This window comes from Hippoglossus stenolepis, chromosome 10 (genome assembly GCF_022539355.2).
Source record: "Hippoglossus stenolepis isolate QCI-W04-F060 chromosome 10, HSTE1.2, whole genome shotgun sequence".
In the NCBI taxonomy this organism is placed as follows: Eukaryota; Metazoa; Chordata; class Actinopteri; order Pleuronectiformes; family Pleuronectidae; genus Hippoglossus; species Hippoglossus stenolepis.
Window position 1 is genome coordinate 5,506,765 of NC_061492.1, and position 13,373 is coordinate 5,520,137.

At 45.1% G+C, this 13,373-nt stretch overlaps 1 protein-coding gene across 1 annotated transcript; it reads right to left on the minus strand.

The window, feature by feature from the left end:
• Positions 1 to 313: 313 nt before the first annotated feature.
• zfp36l1a (zinc finger protein 36, C3H type-like 1a) lies at positions 314 to 5,003 on the minus strand. Its single transcript, XM_035168185.2, has 2 exons — positions 4,749 to 5,003; positions 314 to 3,606 (listed from the first exon to the last, which is right to left on the minus strand). Exons 1-2 carry the CDS (start codon positions 4,797 to 4,799, stop codon positions 2,539 to 2,541), a joined length of 1,119 nt encoding a protein of 372 aa, XP_035024076.1. The 5' UTR covers positions 4,800 to 5,003; the 3' UTR covers positions 314 to 2,538.
• Positions 5,004 to 13,373: the final 8,370 nt, after the last annotated feature.

Below are 13,373 nucleotides of genomic sequence, written 5' to 3' on the forward strand. Positions count from 1 at the left end.
AAAGTCATATCTTTTTTAGATTGGGGAGGAATGAGTTGCATTTGTACCTGATAAAAAGCTTTGGCACAGCTGAAACAACACAAGTCCCTCATGGCCTGTATTACGCTGATATTAAAATGGCCCGTCTCTTCTTATGCTACCCATATGAGACTAAATTAAAAGTTGGAATCTTATTTAACCCTAATATTGTCTTTTAATAGTCTTAATTAATAAGTGTGCGGCTGTAGTTGTGTTAGAATCTGCTTCAGGTGTTAAAAGCGTCTACATGTGCACCACTGTCCGACACAACCCTTGTACACAGTTCATGACACAGTTCAACTTTTCCAAAAATATGGGGTTTATTGACTTAACTGCAATCAATACTTACAAAAGAGAAAAAAAAAAAATAACAGTTTCCATATTAACTCACAGAAATTACTGTAGTGAAAAAAAAAAAAACATGGCTGAAAAAATACATTCAACAGTTTTTACTTTCTTTGTGTCAAAATCTGTTCACCTCTTCCAAACACGTGAAGGCAAGACAAGTGACTTAAAAAATTATTTCTCCTCCATTTTTATCAAATATAAAAGGCCACAGAAGCCTTAGCTACCTGGAATGTATTCAATGAGGCACTTCCAATGGTCGAGGGGCGGGCCGGAGGGGGGGGGGGCGCCAAGCAAGTGCATCAAGCATCCAATCAAATTAAAAGAAAACTAGATAAACTTTCCTCAACCCATTTGGTCACAGCTATTGCTTGTAATAAACAGACTGGGTGTGAGAACATTGCTGATGTTTCAACACCACCAGGCTTCCAAGCTGGAGACTCTCCCCTTAACCAGTGATGTGAGAGGTTGTTCAGAACCCCTTCATTTCCACCATCTACCCAAGTACTGTGAAAATACTTCTGTTTAGAGTTGGGGCAAGATCAGAGAACAAGAAACAGCGGAGTTGAATCAATGTAAAAAACAGTCGACTTCTGTTACTGTCTGGTTATTGGAAGGCACGGGGGGGGGGAGGGAAACATCAGGAATGAATACAAGCAAATCTAGCTAAGATGGAATTGCAGTCCAATAAGAGGGAGTAGAGAAAAAAAGTACAATAAATAATCAAAACGCAAAACATCTTTTTTTGCATTTTTTTTTGCTTTAAATTAAGTTTCATTTTGACAAAGTGTAGTTGCAGAACAAGTCATTGAAGTACAATATATTAAACTGTGAAAAAAGGAAAACTGACAAAAACGTCTTCACAATCTTTAGATTAATATGGAAGATCATAATTTAACATAAAAGAAAATATATTCTATTGTTCATTATCCAGATAAATACAAAACAAAATTAACAAAAAATGCATATGATCACCAATAAATATGTTCTGATAAGTTAAATAAGCAGTGACAAGAAAACCTTCTGTCTGGAAAGTTTTTTCAAATAATAATAACCGTAATAATAACATTAATAAAAAATAATTATCAAATAAAGAAAGCAAAAAAAGGGATGTAATGAGTACAGAAAGCTCCTCAGAGCAGGCTTTTAAAGGGGTTGGGGGGGCAGGGGTTGGGGGGAGAGTTAAGTAAAATAGCTTGGAGATCCGATCTCGTCAAGTCGCAGGATGTAGAACTGCACCATGGGAATGCTGGAATTCCCCAGATCGGTGAAGATGAAGGGAGGGGAGGCAGGGTTGAGAAGTGGGACTACAGTCCTACAGGTTTAATGATCAGTTTGATATCAAGACTTCCTTCCCAAAGACAAAAAAAACAAAAAAAAGCCAGTGACCAGCAACAGGAGGAGAAAAACTCAAGAGGGAAAAAACATAACCAACTTCCAGTTCAAAGTCCTTCCTGCAGACTCACCCAGTCCACAATTACATAAGACGGGCTCGAGAAGAACCGTGACGGGGGTGGGGTGGTGGAGGGGGCAAATGAGAAAGAACCAAAAATAAACAGTAGTCCATTCACCCTAAACACATGCAAAAACCGCCCCAGGCACTTTTTTCTTTTTTAAAAACTATTCATATCATTTCAGGGTCTGTTATTTTTCTCTCCTTTTGTCTTAACTCAGTCTGTAAAAACGGCTGCGGTAAATCTACACTTACGTTAGTGAGCACCCTCTAGCTAGCTCGGGGGAAGTGGTATCGTCAGGGAGGGAAAGAGGGAGGGGGGGGCTAGGGGGCTAGTGCAATGCACTCCCCTTTCCAAGGCCACTTGTGCTGCTACACATTCAAGAACAAATAAGAAGAAAGAAAAAGAAAAACAAGTGGCACCTGGGAAAAACAGTCAATTCTTGTTCGTGTGTTTTTTTTTCATTGTTCAATTTCCTCTCCATTTTTGGCACTATGACACATGGCAGGTTACGTTTTTAAAACTTGCGGTGCAGATCAATGGATGAAATGATAATTTGAGTTCCCTTAATTGACTAAATCCTCATGATGCTAACAAGGAACTGACACGGTGTGTTGAGTGAAGAGAAGACGGGGAGGCTTGGGAGAAGGGCAGAGGTAGAGGGGAGTGCCGTGTTCTCTTTGTGTCATCAAACATAAAGTCATTGGTGGGTGCTTGCAGTTTAGTCGTCAGAGATGGAGAGGCGGCTGAAGATGGGAAGACGGCGGGTGGTGTCCAGCGTGGGGGACTCAGAGCCACTCAGGCTGCCTCCAGAGCTGCTCTGGTAGCCATCTTGGTCTGACAGGGAGTCAGGAGGGCTGGATGGAGACTCGAACATCTGAGGGGACTCCAACATGGGCCTGAAATAGTAAGGTTTGCTTGTTGGAGAGGGAGGTGCAGGGTTGTTGGGCTCTGTGCCTAAAGGGCCGACACTGAGGCTGGGTCCAAACAGGTTGGCCAGCTCCTGGCTGGAGTAGGTGAAGGGGTTACTGCTGGGCCAGTCGGAGACTTCGTCAGGGAAGAACATAGGTGGAGGGGTGACTGAGGTGGGGCTGTCTCTCAGCCCAGCTGAGGTGGAGAAGCCTGCGAAGCTGTAGCTGTGCTGCAGTCGAGGCCTCTCTATCTTGTTGGAAGAGTTTAGAGGGGAGGACTGCTGGGGAGGTCCGCGCCGCTCCTCAGCATTGTGGATGAAATGGCAGCGAGGCCCATATGGGCAGAAACCAATGGTGTGGAAGGTGCGGCACAGCTCAGTTTTGTATTTGGGATGGCGGCTCAGGCTGCGCAGTTCATGGATTCCATGAGCAAACTGGCATTTGTCGCCGTACTTGCAGGAGCCGTTCTCCTCGAAGGGCCTGCAAAGCTCCGTCTTGTATCGGCTGGAGTTGACTTGGCTGCTGCTGCCGGTGGGACTGGCAGGGCCCAGGCACTTGTTGATGAGCCTCTCACCTGTCTCAGAGAAGGAGCGGTCTCGCATTCGGTTCTCCTTGTTGCTGCTGCCGTTGCCAACCCCTGAGATGAGCGAGCAGTGGTCCCCTGCCTTCAGGCTGTTCAGAAACTGGTTCTGGCAGAACTTTGTGCTGCTGACAGAGTGCCGCCGCTGGTACACACCTCCCACGGAGGGAGATCCCACCGCTTTCCTGTCCAGCAGGGCTCCGGTGGGGCTGGAGATGGGCACATTGGCACCAGTGCAAGGGACAGACATGGGATGGGGGGCACCCAGGTTGTTGTTGAAGCCGAGCAATTTGTTGTTCTGTAAAACACACAAAAGAAAAACGCACCATTAGAAACAAATACATTCCACGGATTCACCAAAACTGACAACGTGGTCTTGAAACGAAAGAGTGTTGGAGGGCCGCAGCGAGAGAGAGAGAGAGAGCGAGGGAGGGAGGGAGAAAAAATCCCAGCCTCCACTTGCATGACTGTTCTCTTTGGCTCTGACAACATGAGCGGATACAGGCCTATAGAACAGCAGCTGGTTTGGCAAGTTGCCCCGGTGAGGAATGTGTGCCTGTTTAGTAAATGGAGCAGCAGCAGCAGCACATGAGAGGCCAGTCAGTGGCCACAGAGCGGCTGCATCATTTGAAAGAGAATGAAAGTGGCCGAGCATCCTGCTGAATTACAACAGAAAAAAAAGACTCATCTGCTTTTCAATGCACTGCAGGAAATCACCGGCCAGGCTGCTGCTGCTGCTTTACATGAGAACTACCACCAGCACAGATTCAAATCTCACAAAGTTTGTTAAGAAATCTAACAAACTTGAAAAATAGATGCAAGACTATGAGGCAGTTTGTTTTCCACCCGGAGGGAAGTTATGGTTCTTATGTCCCAACAGGGTTTAGTCTCCATCGTTAAAAGGTTATTGTCTGAAGAGTGTGACAGGGGCAGGAGGAGGTTGAAGCCAGACAAATCTGGTCAATGATTAGCGAGCATGTGGCTGCTTCTGTGAGCAGCATTAAAAAAAAAAAAAAAGTGGCGCAAAACTGCTCCCACTTCCACAGTGAAATGTAGACAGTAGACACAGTGACTGAATCACACCCGTGTTGCACCAAAACCCGGTTTAACAAACCCTCAAATTATAACTTTTTACACACGTGTCACGGGGGGTTGGAAAATAAAAAAAGTTTAAACACAGCAACACACGTTCGAGTCCCCGCCACACTTTAAAAAAAAGACGTGTACACGAGAGGAGGACACAAACAAACAGCGACAAACAAAAATCTGAACCGCAACAGAGCAACAGAGCAACAGGCTCCGGGCGGAGGGAGCCGAGGGCCGCGGTCATTCCTCCACAGGCTGCGGCGCACAGCGAACAGGCCCCCCCCCCGGGCCCGGTGCCGCTCGGCTCTGGAGACAGGGGAGAAGAGAGAGGAACAGAAGTTTGTGCAGCTCTACCTTGTTCATTATTTCGAAGTCGAAGAAAGGCGACACCACGGCTGTGGTCATCTTTGCAGCGAGCGGACTCGAGTCGGAGCAAGAGAAGAGACTCTTATCAGAAAGTTTGCTTGCAGGTCTCTGCTGAGGTTTCTCTTTTTTTCTGGGGGTAATTTTTTTTGGTTTTTTTTTTTTGAGGGATTTGCTGCTCCTGTGTATTTAGTGACCCTGCAGAACTCCCCCTCTGCCCTGCACCAGCCCCGACATTTGCTTTTTAATCCGTTGCAGGAGGAGCCTCAAGCGCTGGGCGTCAACTTTCAGTCAACTTTTTCTACCCCCCACCTCCTCCCTTCCACCCCACCTCCCTCCTCTCTCTTCCTCATGAGCTGGACTAACTTGCATTGCTTTGACAGTTTGTTTGAGATCACTCCACTGCTGCAGGCTGCAGCCTGAGTGCCAGACAAGTTCAATGATTTTAATTCTAAGAAACTCAAAGTGAAACCAAATCTAGTTTTTAGTCCTTTATCTAGATAGATAGATAGACAAATGCACTTTATTGATCCCAAATTGGGAAATTATAGAGCAAAGTAGCAATAAAACACATCCGACGAGTTAAAATAGAATCTAATAAACATTACATGTACTAAAAACTCTTTAGTTAATAAAAAGTTTTATTAGTTTAAGAGGAGATTTACACTTTGTTAAAGTTGTTTATTAAAGTTGGTGATACTGTACGTGTTCTGTTTATAACTTTGTTCGAGTGTCTTTACTTTAATCCACAAGTGTAAAAGTATGTAAATAAAACTTTCAGTAGTTTTTTTCTTTTAAATCCTAGTGGTGAAGTGTAGGCTACAACTTTATGCCCCTTTTCTTCTCTTATGGAAATCTGCTGCTTAAACTGTCTGGAGTTGTTTACTGGGAGGCGCTGCTCTGTGCTCGGGATTTTCAGCTACCATCCACTACTCTGTAATTAATTTACGCTTAATTGCTGGAGTGTAACGTCACTGGTGGGACTTTCCGGTGAATTCAGGCAGCCAGAGATTTTAACTCTTTCCCGTCAACAGTTTAAATTCTTCTCTCGCTCCGCCTGTGTGTGTCTCTCTCTCTTTTCACCACAGTTTCCCTCCCCTTCCTCACCAGCAGGTATAAAGCAGCTGAATGTGTGCATGGACGTACAGTATATGTCATTTCATCAGGCATTCGATAACCTGATACTGCGAGTGATCTCACCGAATTCAACCACAGCCAGTCAACAATGACACCAGCAGCCGCGTATAAAAGAAGCCATGGCTGCGGAGAGTGAGACCTATTGTGGTCCATCTTCCTCCTGCCTCTCAGTCCATGACAGAGCAGCCATCGGCCATGTGCAGAGTCAGTGTCAAGGGTTGGGTTGCAATAGTGAGGAGGAGAGAGGAAAAGAAAGCTTTGGGGGGAAGAAGAAAAGAAGCTGATAACAAACAAAAAAAAGGGCTGGAGTTGGAGGAGGGGGGATGATGGCGTGAGGGGGAGATTTATGGGAGACGTTTATTACTACACAGCACTGCCCCAGGGAGGTGAGGGAAGAGGGGTGGGGAGAGAGAGGCAAAACATTCCCTTTCCCCTTCCTCTTCTTTGGCTACACAGGAGCCACACGGGGGGTGGAGAGCTTTGTCTCGCTGCGAGCAGCCGCCGAGGAGGCAGAGGGAAGTTTGGGTTTTGCACTGAAATGTAGAAGTTTTGTTGAGATAGAACAGAGCAGACACGAGGCCCTGGATGGAGGCGAACTTCTCCTCATCTCCAGCCAAAGTTCTTTCAAGAGCTGACCTTAGAGAACAAGAATGTTATCTGCCACCGTGCATTTTCAAGAAAAGTACAAAGTTACTCTGGACCCAGTCAGAGAGAGAGAGAGAGAGAGAGAGAGAAGGGCGAGGGGCGAGGGGCGAGGGTGTGCTTTTACAACATAAAAAGAGTTTTACGAGCCACGGCTGTGTAGAGCAATCTCCCCCTGGATTGTTTTCACAGACGACAGGGTGGGATGACAGACCTGCTGGAAATCACATCTGCAGTTCAAATGGCTTGTCAGTGATTGATTGAGTGGATCAGATCGATTGTGGCCCTCTGAGGAATAAAGGGATCGTTCTGTGTGTTTCAGCGATCCCCCCAAAAAAATCTGTCTAGGTGTGAAAGGACCTAAAGGACTCGTACTTGTCAGACGTTAATCAGAATCAAAGCCAGAGTTTATTTACAGTACAGCCAATGCACAGGGGACCGTGATGTTAGGGCAGGAAACTTCGCAGCAGATTTGAACTCCACAAGGTCAGCGGGGCACCAAACTCAACAACAAGCTGCTGACTAAGATGGAAATGTCCCCTGTGCTGGACCTTGGCCTCAAGAAGCCTCACACGCCGCAGTTGTTTGCTTTAATACTCTCAGATGTATCATGCCTGCTTGATATTGTGCGACTTGCTTATCCTTCCAGGTTTAAGAGGAGGCACCTGTTTCCTGCCAAAGAGAAAATATACAAAAAAAAAAACCAGGCTTGTCTCTCGGGGGAAATGTCAGGTGTGTTCCTATTTTAAAGATGTGGAGAGTAAACCCCCCACCTACTCTAACTGCGACACAGAAGTTTGCACACTCCACTTGATTTCTAAAAACTTTTTTAACACTTAGTTTTCCAATATTTTAGTATTTATACTCAGGCAGGATTTTTCCACTGGCAGTTGAGAGTCTTTATATCGGAGAATTTGTGTTTGTCGAGGTCAGCGCTGTCCTCCTTTGACTTATAAGGCCTATCAGTCTCTCTCCTCAGTCTCGGCTGCACGGTTTGATTTCTGCTTCCTGCGCTGTCGTCTCCGATGACCTCCCCTCAGAAGGGAGGATGGGGATGAGGCTTGAGGTCACTGATAATGTGTAAGTGGGATGACAGGATGTTAAAGTTTTATCTTTTCCAAAGTGGAGATGAAAGAAGTCACGCAGAAGCAACACATTGGCTGGGGTGGTTGTAAAAGCAACAGGCTGCCACAGTTCTCCTCCACAGCCAGGAGAGGGCAGAGTTCTTCCTTTTCTCTTCCCTCCTGGTGCAGCATTGCATATGTACTCCCCTCTCTATGTAAAGTATTTAAAGTATCTACGTGGCTACACCTCAAGTGAGGAATTTCAAATAAAACATTACACAACAAGATCAACACAGTCAAACACAACTTGTTGTTGGGACTCCGTATCCTAGTGTGTGTTCTGTAATCAGCCTTCGCACTGACACACTAACTTACTCGCCCTGAGTGAAGCAAAGAGACTTATCAACTACAAAACACAAATGCCTCACACTGGCAGTGCGGTAATCTCAAGCTGTGCTGCACCACATCGCACTTAGGGCGACCACAGACTCATTAACGACATCTTAAAGCAGGAATAAGTCGTATTTCTACTGCTGCATGCTACATGTTATGTATTTGTTGGTCCTTGATGAATACTTGAGACAGTTTGCCCCACACTGACATTCATGATATCTTACAGAGTTAATTTTCCAGCTGATGTTTTTGAAACACACACACTTGCATTTTCAGTTCCTTAACACTGAAGGTTATTATGAGATACTGTAAGTGGAACTAAAAGCGCAGAAAAACATGACTAATATCTATAACACTTATATTCACAGGGGCGCTGGAGCCAATCCCAGCTGACAGTGGCCAAGAGGGGGGGGGGTTTCACCCTGGACAGGTCAACAGTCTATCATAGGGCCCAACTCAAGTAATGTCCACGCACTTATTTTAATCCTATAAAAAGGCAGAGATTTCTTAATACTCCTTTAACTTCCCATTTCTTTCCAACATGTGAGTGAATCTTTCGCAACACTGCTAGAACAGCTAATCAGCCTGCTGACTGTTGAGCAATTAGCAGTTTGGAAAATACGCAAGTTCAACCTAAATAGGGTTTGACCTCTTGAATATGTTGTCATGCGTCAGCCCACGTTCTCTGTGACAGTGCGTGGGTTTTATTTCTGTATATCCCCCCCCACTTCCCTGTTTGTGTGATCCCTGTTCTCGTCCGTATATGCTCTGACAGCCAGGACACCGTGATTGCCTCGTTTTCATGTCCCATGGTCTGTTTGCCAAATTCATATGGGAGGAGTGTGGTCATCGTGCAGGGTGAAACTAGCCTCAGAGGAGGAGAGTTGGGGAGAGAGAGAGAGAGAGAAAGAAAGAGAGGCAGGGAAAGAGGAAAATAAGAACTAGCAGCAATTAATTGTCCATAAGAGTAGCCACAGCATTGTTAGTGGTGAACCGCCAACTCCTCTTGCTGATTCTGTTCCCATGAATCGCTCCAACATGCCCATCCGCTGACTTCCACTGCCCTTCATCTCACACTGGGTGGGATGCGGCATCAACGCGAGCCTTGGCTCGTTCAGAGCGCTCTGACACGTCACAGCGTTACACGAGCAGAGTTCAACACAAACACCATCATCTTGCAAATGAAAGTCTTTGGCCCTGTCAGTGCCAATTTGAAGCAGAATAGTTCAATAATGATGTTTTGGTTAAATGCGAGGTCACAAAAATAGCAGCAACGCAAGCGAGTGCAGGGGTCAGCATTTAAAGGAGATTTACTATCCAATTCCTCGCTGCCATTCCGGTCTCTAGAGGCGGTTTTTATTTAGAGCGAAAGCCCAGCTTCCTTCTCTGACTTCCTGACCCGGGTTTCCTGAGGGACAATCTTTCTGTCTATCCAAGAGGCTCATGGGAAGGGAGAGTTTTGTTTACCACTCGCACATTAGGGGTTGCAAAGGAAGAAGCTCAGGTCAAAGCCATCAAGCTGATGGTCACCGCCGCTATATGATACACAGTGAGAGGGCAGATGATGTGAAGAAGAGGTTAGGGACGCAGGGACGAGGATTCTGGTGCTCGTTGTGTCCGCGTCCCCCTGGGCTCAGACCTGACCCGGGTCCAGGTGTCATGACCATGCGGCGGACACTGAAACGGGATAGTCCTCAGCTCCTCACTCGACACAGGAAAAAAAAAAATCAATGGGCTTTGTATAACGTAGGAACAGTGGAAAGCATTCTCTCGCTAAAAAAAAATCCTGCCCCTGTCCCATCTGTCTCCATTCTCCTGCACTCCCAGACCTCACAACCGGCCCTGTGTGGTCACTCCTGGACTAGAATTACACAGTCCATGTGTCCAGCTCCGGACAATACACAAAGACAACAGCCCGTGTGACCCTGCCCACTTTTCTCACACTTTATCGCCGCAGATTTATTGACTTGGACGTGTCTCCTCTCTCCAGTTATTGATATCTGTCCAGATGCTTTTGACGAGGACGCGGGCGAACTCTGTGCTTCACGACAGCTCGTCTAACGTAAATGAGATTAGCTCTTGATGATGTGTGGGATTGATGGGAGCGTGGTTTTGATTAAGTGATGTCGAGCTGTGAGAATAGGATCAGTTGTTTGCGAGCCGCCCTCACTCGATCCAGGGCATATGGCGATGTCAAACTCCTGTTTGTTGTAGGCCTGTGATGATTTATTTATAAAATTGTGCTTTTATTGTCGCTGCAACTCTAATTCTGTGCCGGTATTTATTGCTGGTAGAACACTACAAATTATAATCATCTGCAGACGACATGATGAGTACAGCACTGCAGAATTTGACTACTGCGTTCCAAGGTTTGACATTTTTGTTTTCCATGTTGGTAGTAAACTTCTGGTTAAGTATTATTGGGACCCTGAGACCTCAACACACTGTAACTGACAAAATCTCAAATAGAAAGACACAAGTTGATTTGAAGACCTATGATGAGCATTTAGAGAAAAATGCTGTAAAGATAAGAAACACAGACGAGATGAGAAACACATCCAATATCATTCAGCAGACGCCACAACCAAAGACAGAAATACGCTGGTTGGGTTTCTGTGTTTATGACATTTTTCTATTTGGTTATTTTTGTCTTTATTTGATAGTGTTGTTTGTTTGTTTTTAGTTTTTTCTACGTGTGCTCTTTGGTTTCTATTTATTTTAATTTTAGTCTCTATATTTAACCAAGTAGCAGTTCAATGGGAAACGTAGGTTGAGCAGAATAAAAATAGAAACAGAATGCAAAATAACAATATACAAATATATATATATATATATTACTCTATACCTGTGCAGTATGTCTTTGAAGTACAGACTGTTTAAGCATGTAATTAGTACATTTCTATATTAATGGACCTTGACCAAAGCTGTGGGTGTTGTGGTGATGAAGTCTGTGCTCTCAGACATATTTCTGTCTCGAGAGCTACAGGTGTTTGAACTTCAGCAAAAGATTATTCATCTGTTAAGTGTTCCTTTGTCCGTCCTCCTGAGATGAAAAGTCCCTGACGTCAGCTCATTTCTTCTCTGTGACCTGAGAGTCACAGAAGCAAGTGAAGTACATCCGGCCTCTCTTTACTGGCAAATGATGAAGAAATGATCAAAACTGAAGGAAAGCTCATGTGGATAAAGATCAAGGAGCCTGTGATAGAAGGATTTCCTCAGAGGAATAAAGTCAAATGCTCCAACAGTATTTTCATGTTCTCAAAGGGGCCAGAATACGTAACCATCTGACTACTTTGATTGTAATTCTCCTAAAGCGTTCACAATCACTCAAAGAAAACAACTCCGGGGCATTTTGTGTGATTGCCCACAGTCCAAACACACCACAACCCAAAATAGAGTCTGATGTCCAAGATGAGTCTAAGCTGCTGCTTCTTTTTTTCAACCTTCTGGGTCTCTAAGGCTGGTCCAGTCCAACTGCCCCGAACGGTGCCCCACTCCTCATGTCTTTCTCTCCCTCTTTCACTCGTCTTCCCTGGCAGGGAAAGAAAGTGCAGCTGCGTGGAGTCCTTTGGGCTGAATGAGAAGAATTAGCCCATTTGGTTGACTTTCCTGGCCAACGCTGTAATTTTCTGCTGCCAGGGCCTAACATCCAGTTCCAGAGCGGCTCCTGGGCTCCGGCCACTTGTATCCAACAGGACACTGGAGATTGCCCTGCAGCCATTTACCACACAGGGTTCCATCGCCTGTCTGCCAAAGTGTGGCTGCATCAACGGGCCCAGACGTAGGTGCACCACTGAACGCCTCCATTTCATCAAGTCTCTTTTTAAACCTTAAAAATTACCGGGGTCGTTTGCTTCCAATAAAAAGCCACTTATTTCAAGATTTATGCAAAGCAAAAGTAATAATCTTCATGCTGTTACCATATTATGTCTGATTTCAAGATAGTGACCCTTATTTCTTAAAAACACTAAACTTAATTGGGAGCAAGTGGAATTGCTTCACTCCCTTGGCAGAGATTTGCTTTTGACAATGCGATCTGAGGGGCTGGATATCAGACTACATTCCACATGAAGACAGATGTTTGTTTCAATTTGACCATTAGCGTGTGTGTCAGCAAGTTTCCCTGTTGGTGATACAATGATTTAACGAGCAAAAACTGGTATGAATTATGCCCTGAGTTTGGATTTGGCTTTTGTGAGTGGATAATTTCATTAGAATGCCCTAAGAAACATATACAGCATTGCTTGTGTGTGTTTCCAGTAAGCACTAATAGTGTCACATCAGGCCAAAATGGCAGCCCTTGTGACTGCGTCAGCCCAGGGGAGTGCTCGCACTATTGCGGTGTTGTGTGACAGCTGAATATGGAAACACTTTTTGCGCTTGTTAAGTACTTTCTGGTTTGCCCCCTTCTTTTCTTGCCTTGTACTCTTATAGGTTCTACAAAGTCTAGTAAAATGGAATGGCTTTCCCAGAAATGAAAGTTTATTGTCCCCCTCAGCCCACCCGACTCGTAAATAATGGCACATTTACCAAAAATCCAGAGCCAACCGTCCCCACCTTCGTACCATTACCAACGCCGCCGTGTGCCAAAACTGCTGCCAAAGTACACCCAAACAATCCCCCTTTCTACTCATTGAAACCTTCCAACTGTCTGTTAACAGGGTTTACTCCGCTGAAGCCCTCCAACTCCACGCTCACAGGGAAGAACCGTCCAAATGCTGTTGGTGGGAAATGTACATGCGCCCTCTTCGCCATTATTGTTCTCCAATCTTCATGTATAACTCTTGTTTTCACAGTAAACAGCTTAAAGTGTTTTAACAGCCGAACACATGCCTCAAACGTTTGAGCCTTTTTCGCTGTTCGACTAAAAGCTGCGTTCAATCCAAAGTTAATAAAACTCATCAGAGGCTTTGGGGCAATAAATTGATTTGGAATAATGTCGCAAAATTAGCTGTTGATGCTAATTATGATTTCTTTTTCCAGCTTGAGAAAAGACTGTGCTCTGCCTTCATGCTGGCTTATGTTCACACATACACTTAGAGAAGGATGCGGTCAATTTCTTTCGGAGACATAAATTCAGATCTTCTGAAAAATGCCAGCACGGAGTCCGAAACGATCCAAGAGTGAAGATGAAATGGGTTCCACATGAGCACCAGCCCTTTCGGGGGAAGGCCATTAATATTGTTAATACATTGACCTCAATCATTTACTGTATTTTAATAAAACCTCAGTGTTGGGCCTCGCAGACTTGGCCTGCACAGCTGTTTCCAGGCTCCTCGGTGGGAGATCAACTTCATCTGCTCCGGTCGTCCACATTGGCTTGAATCACAAACAATCAATCTCCAGTCTGTGAATGGAGAGACGCGGTGGAACAGAGCTC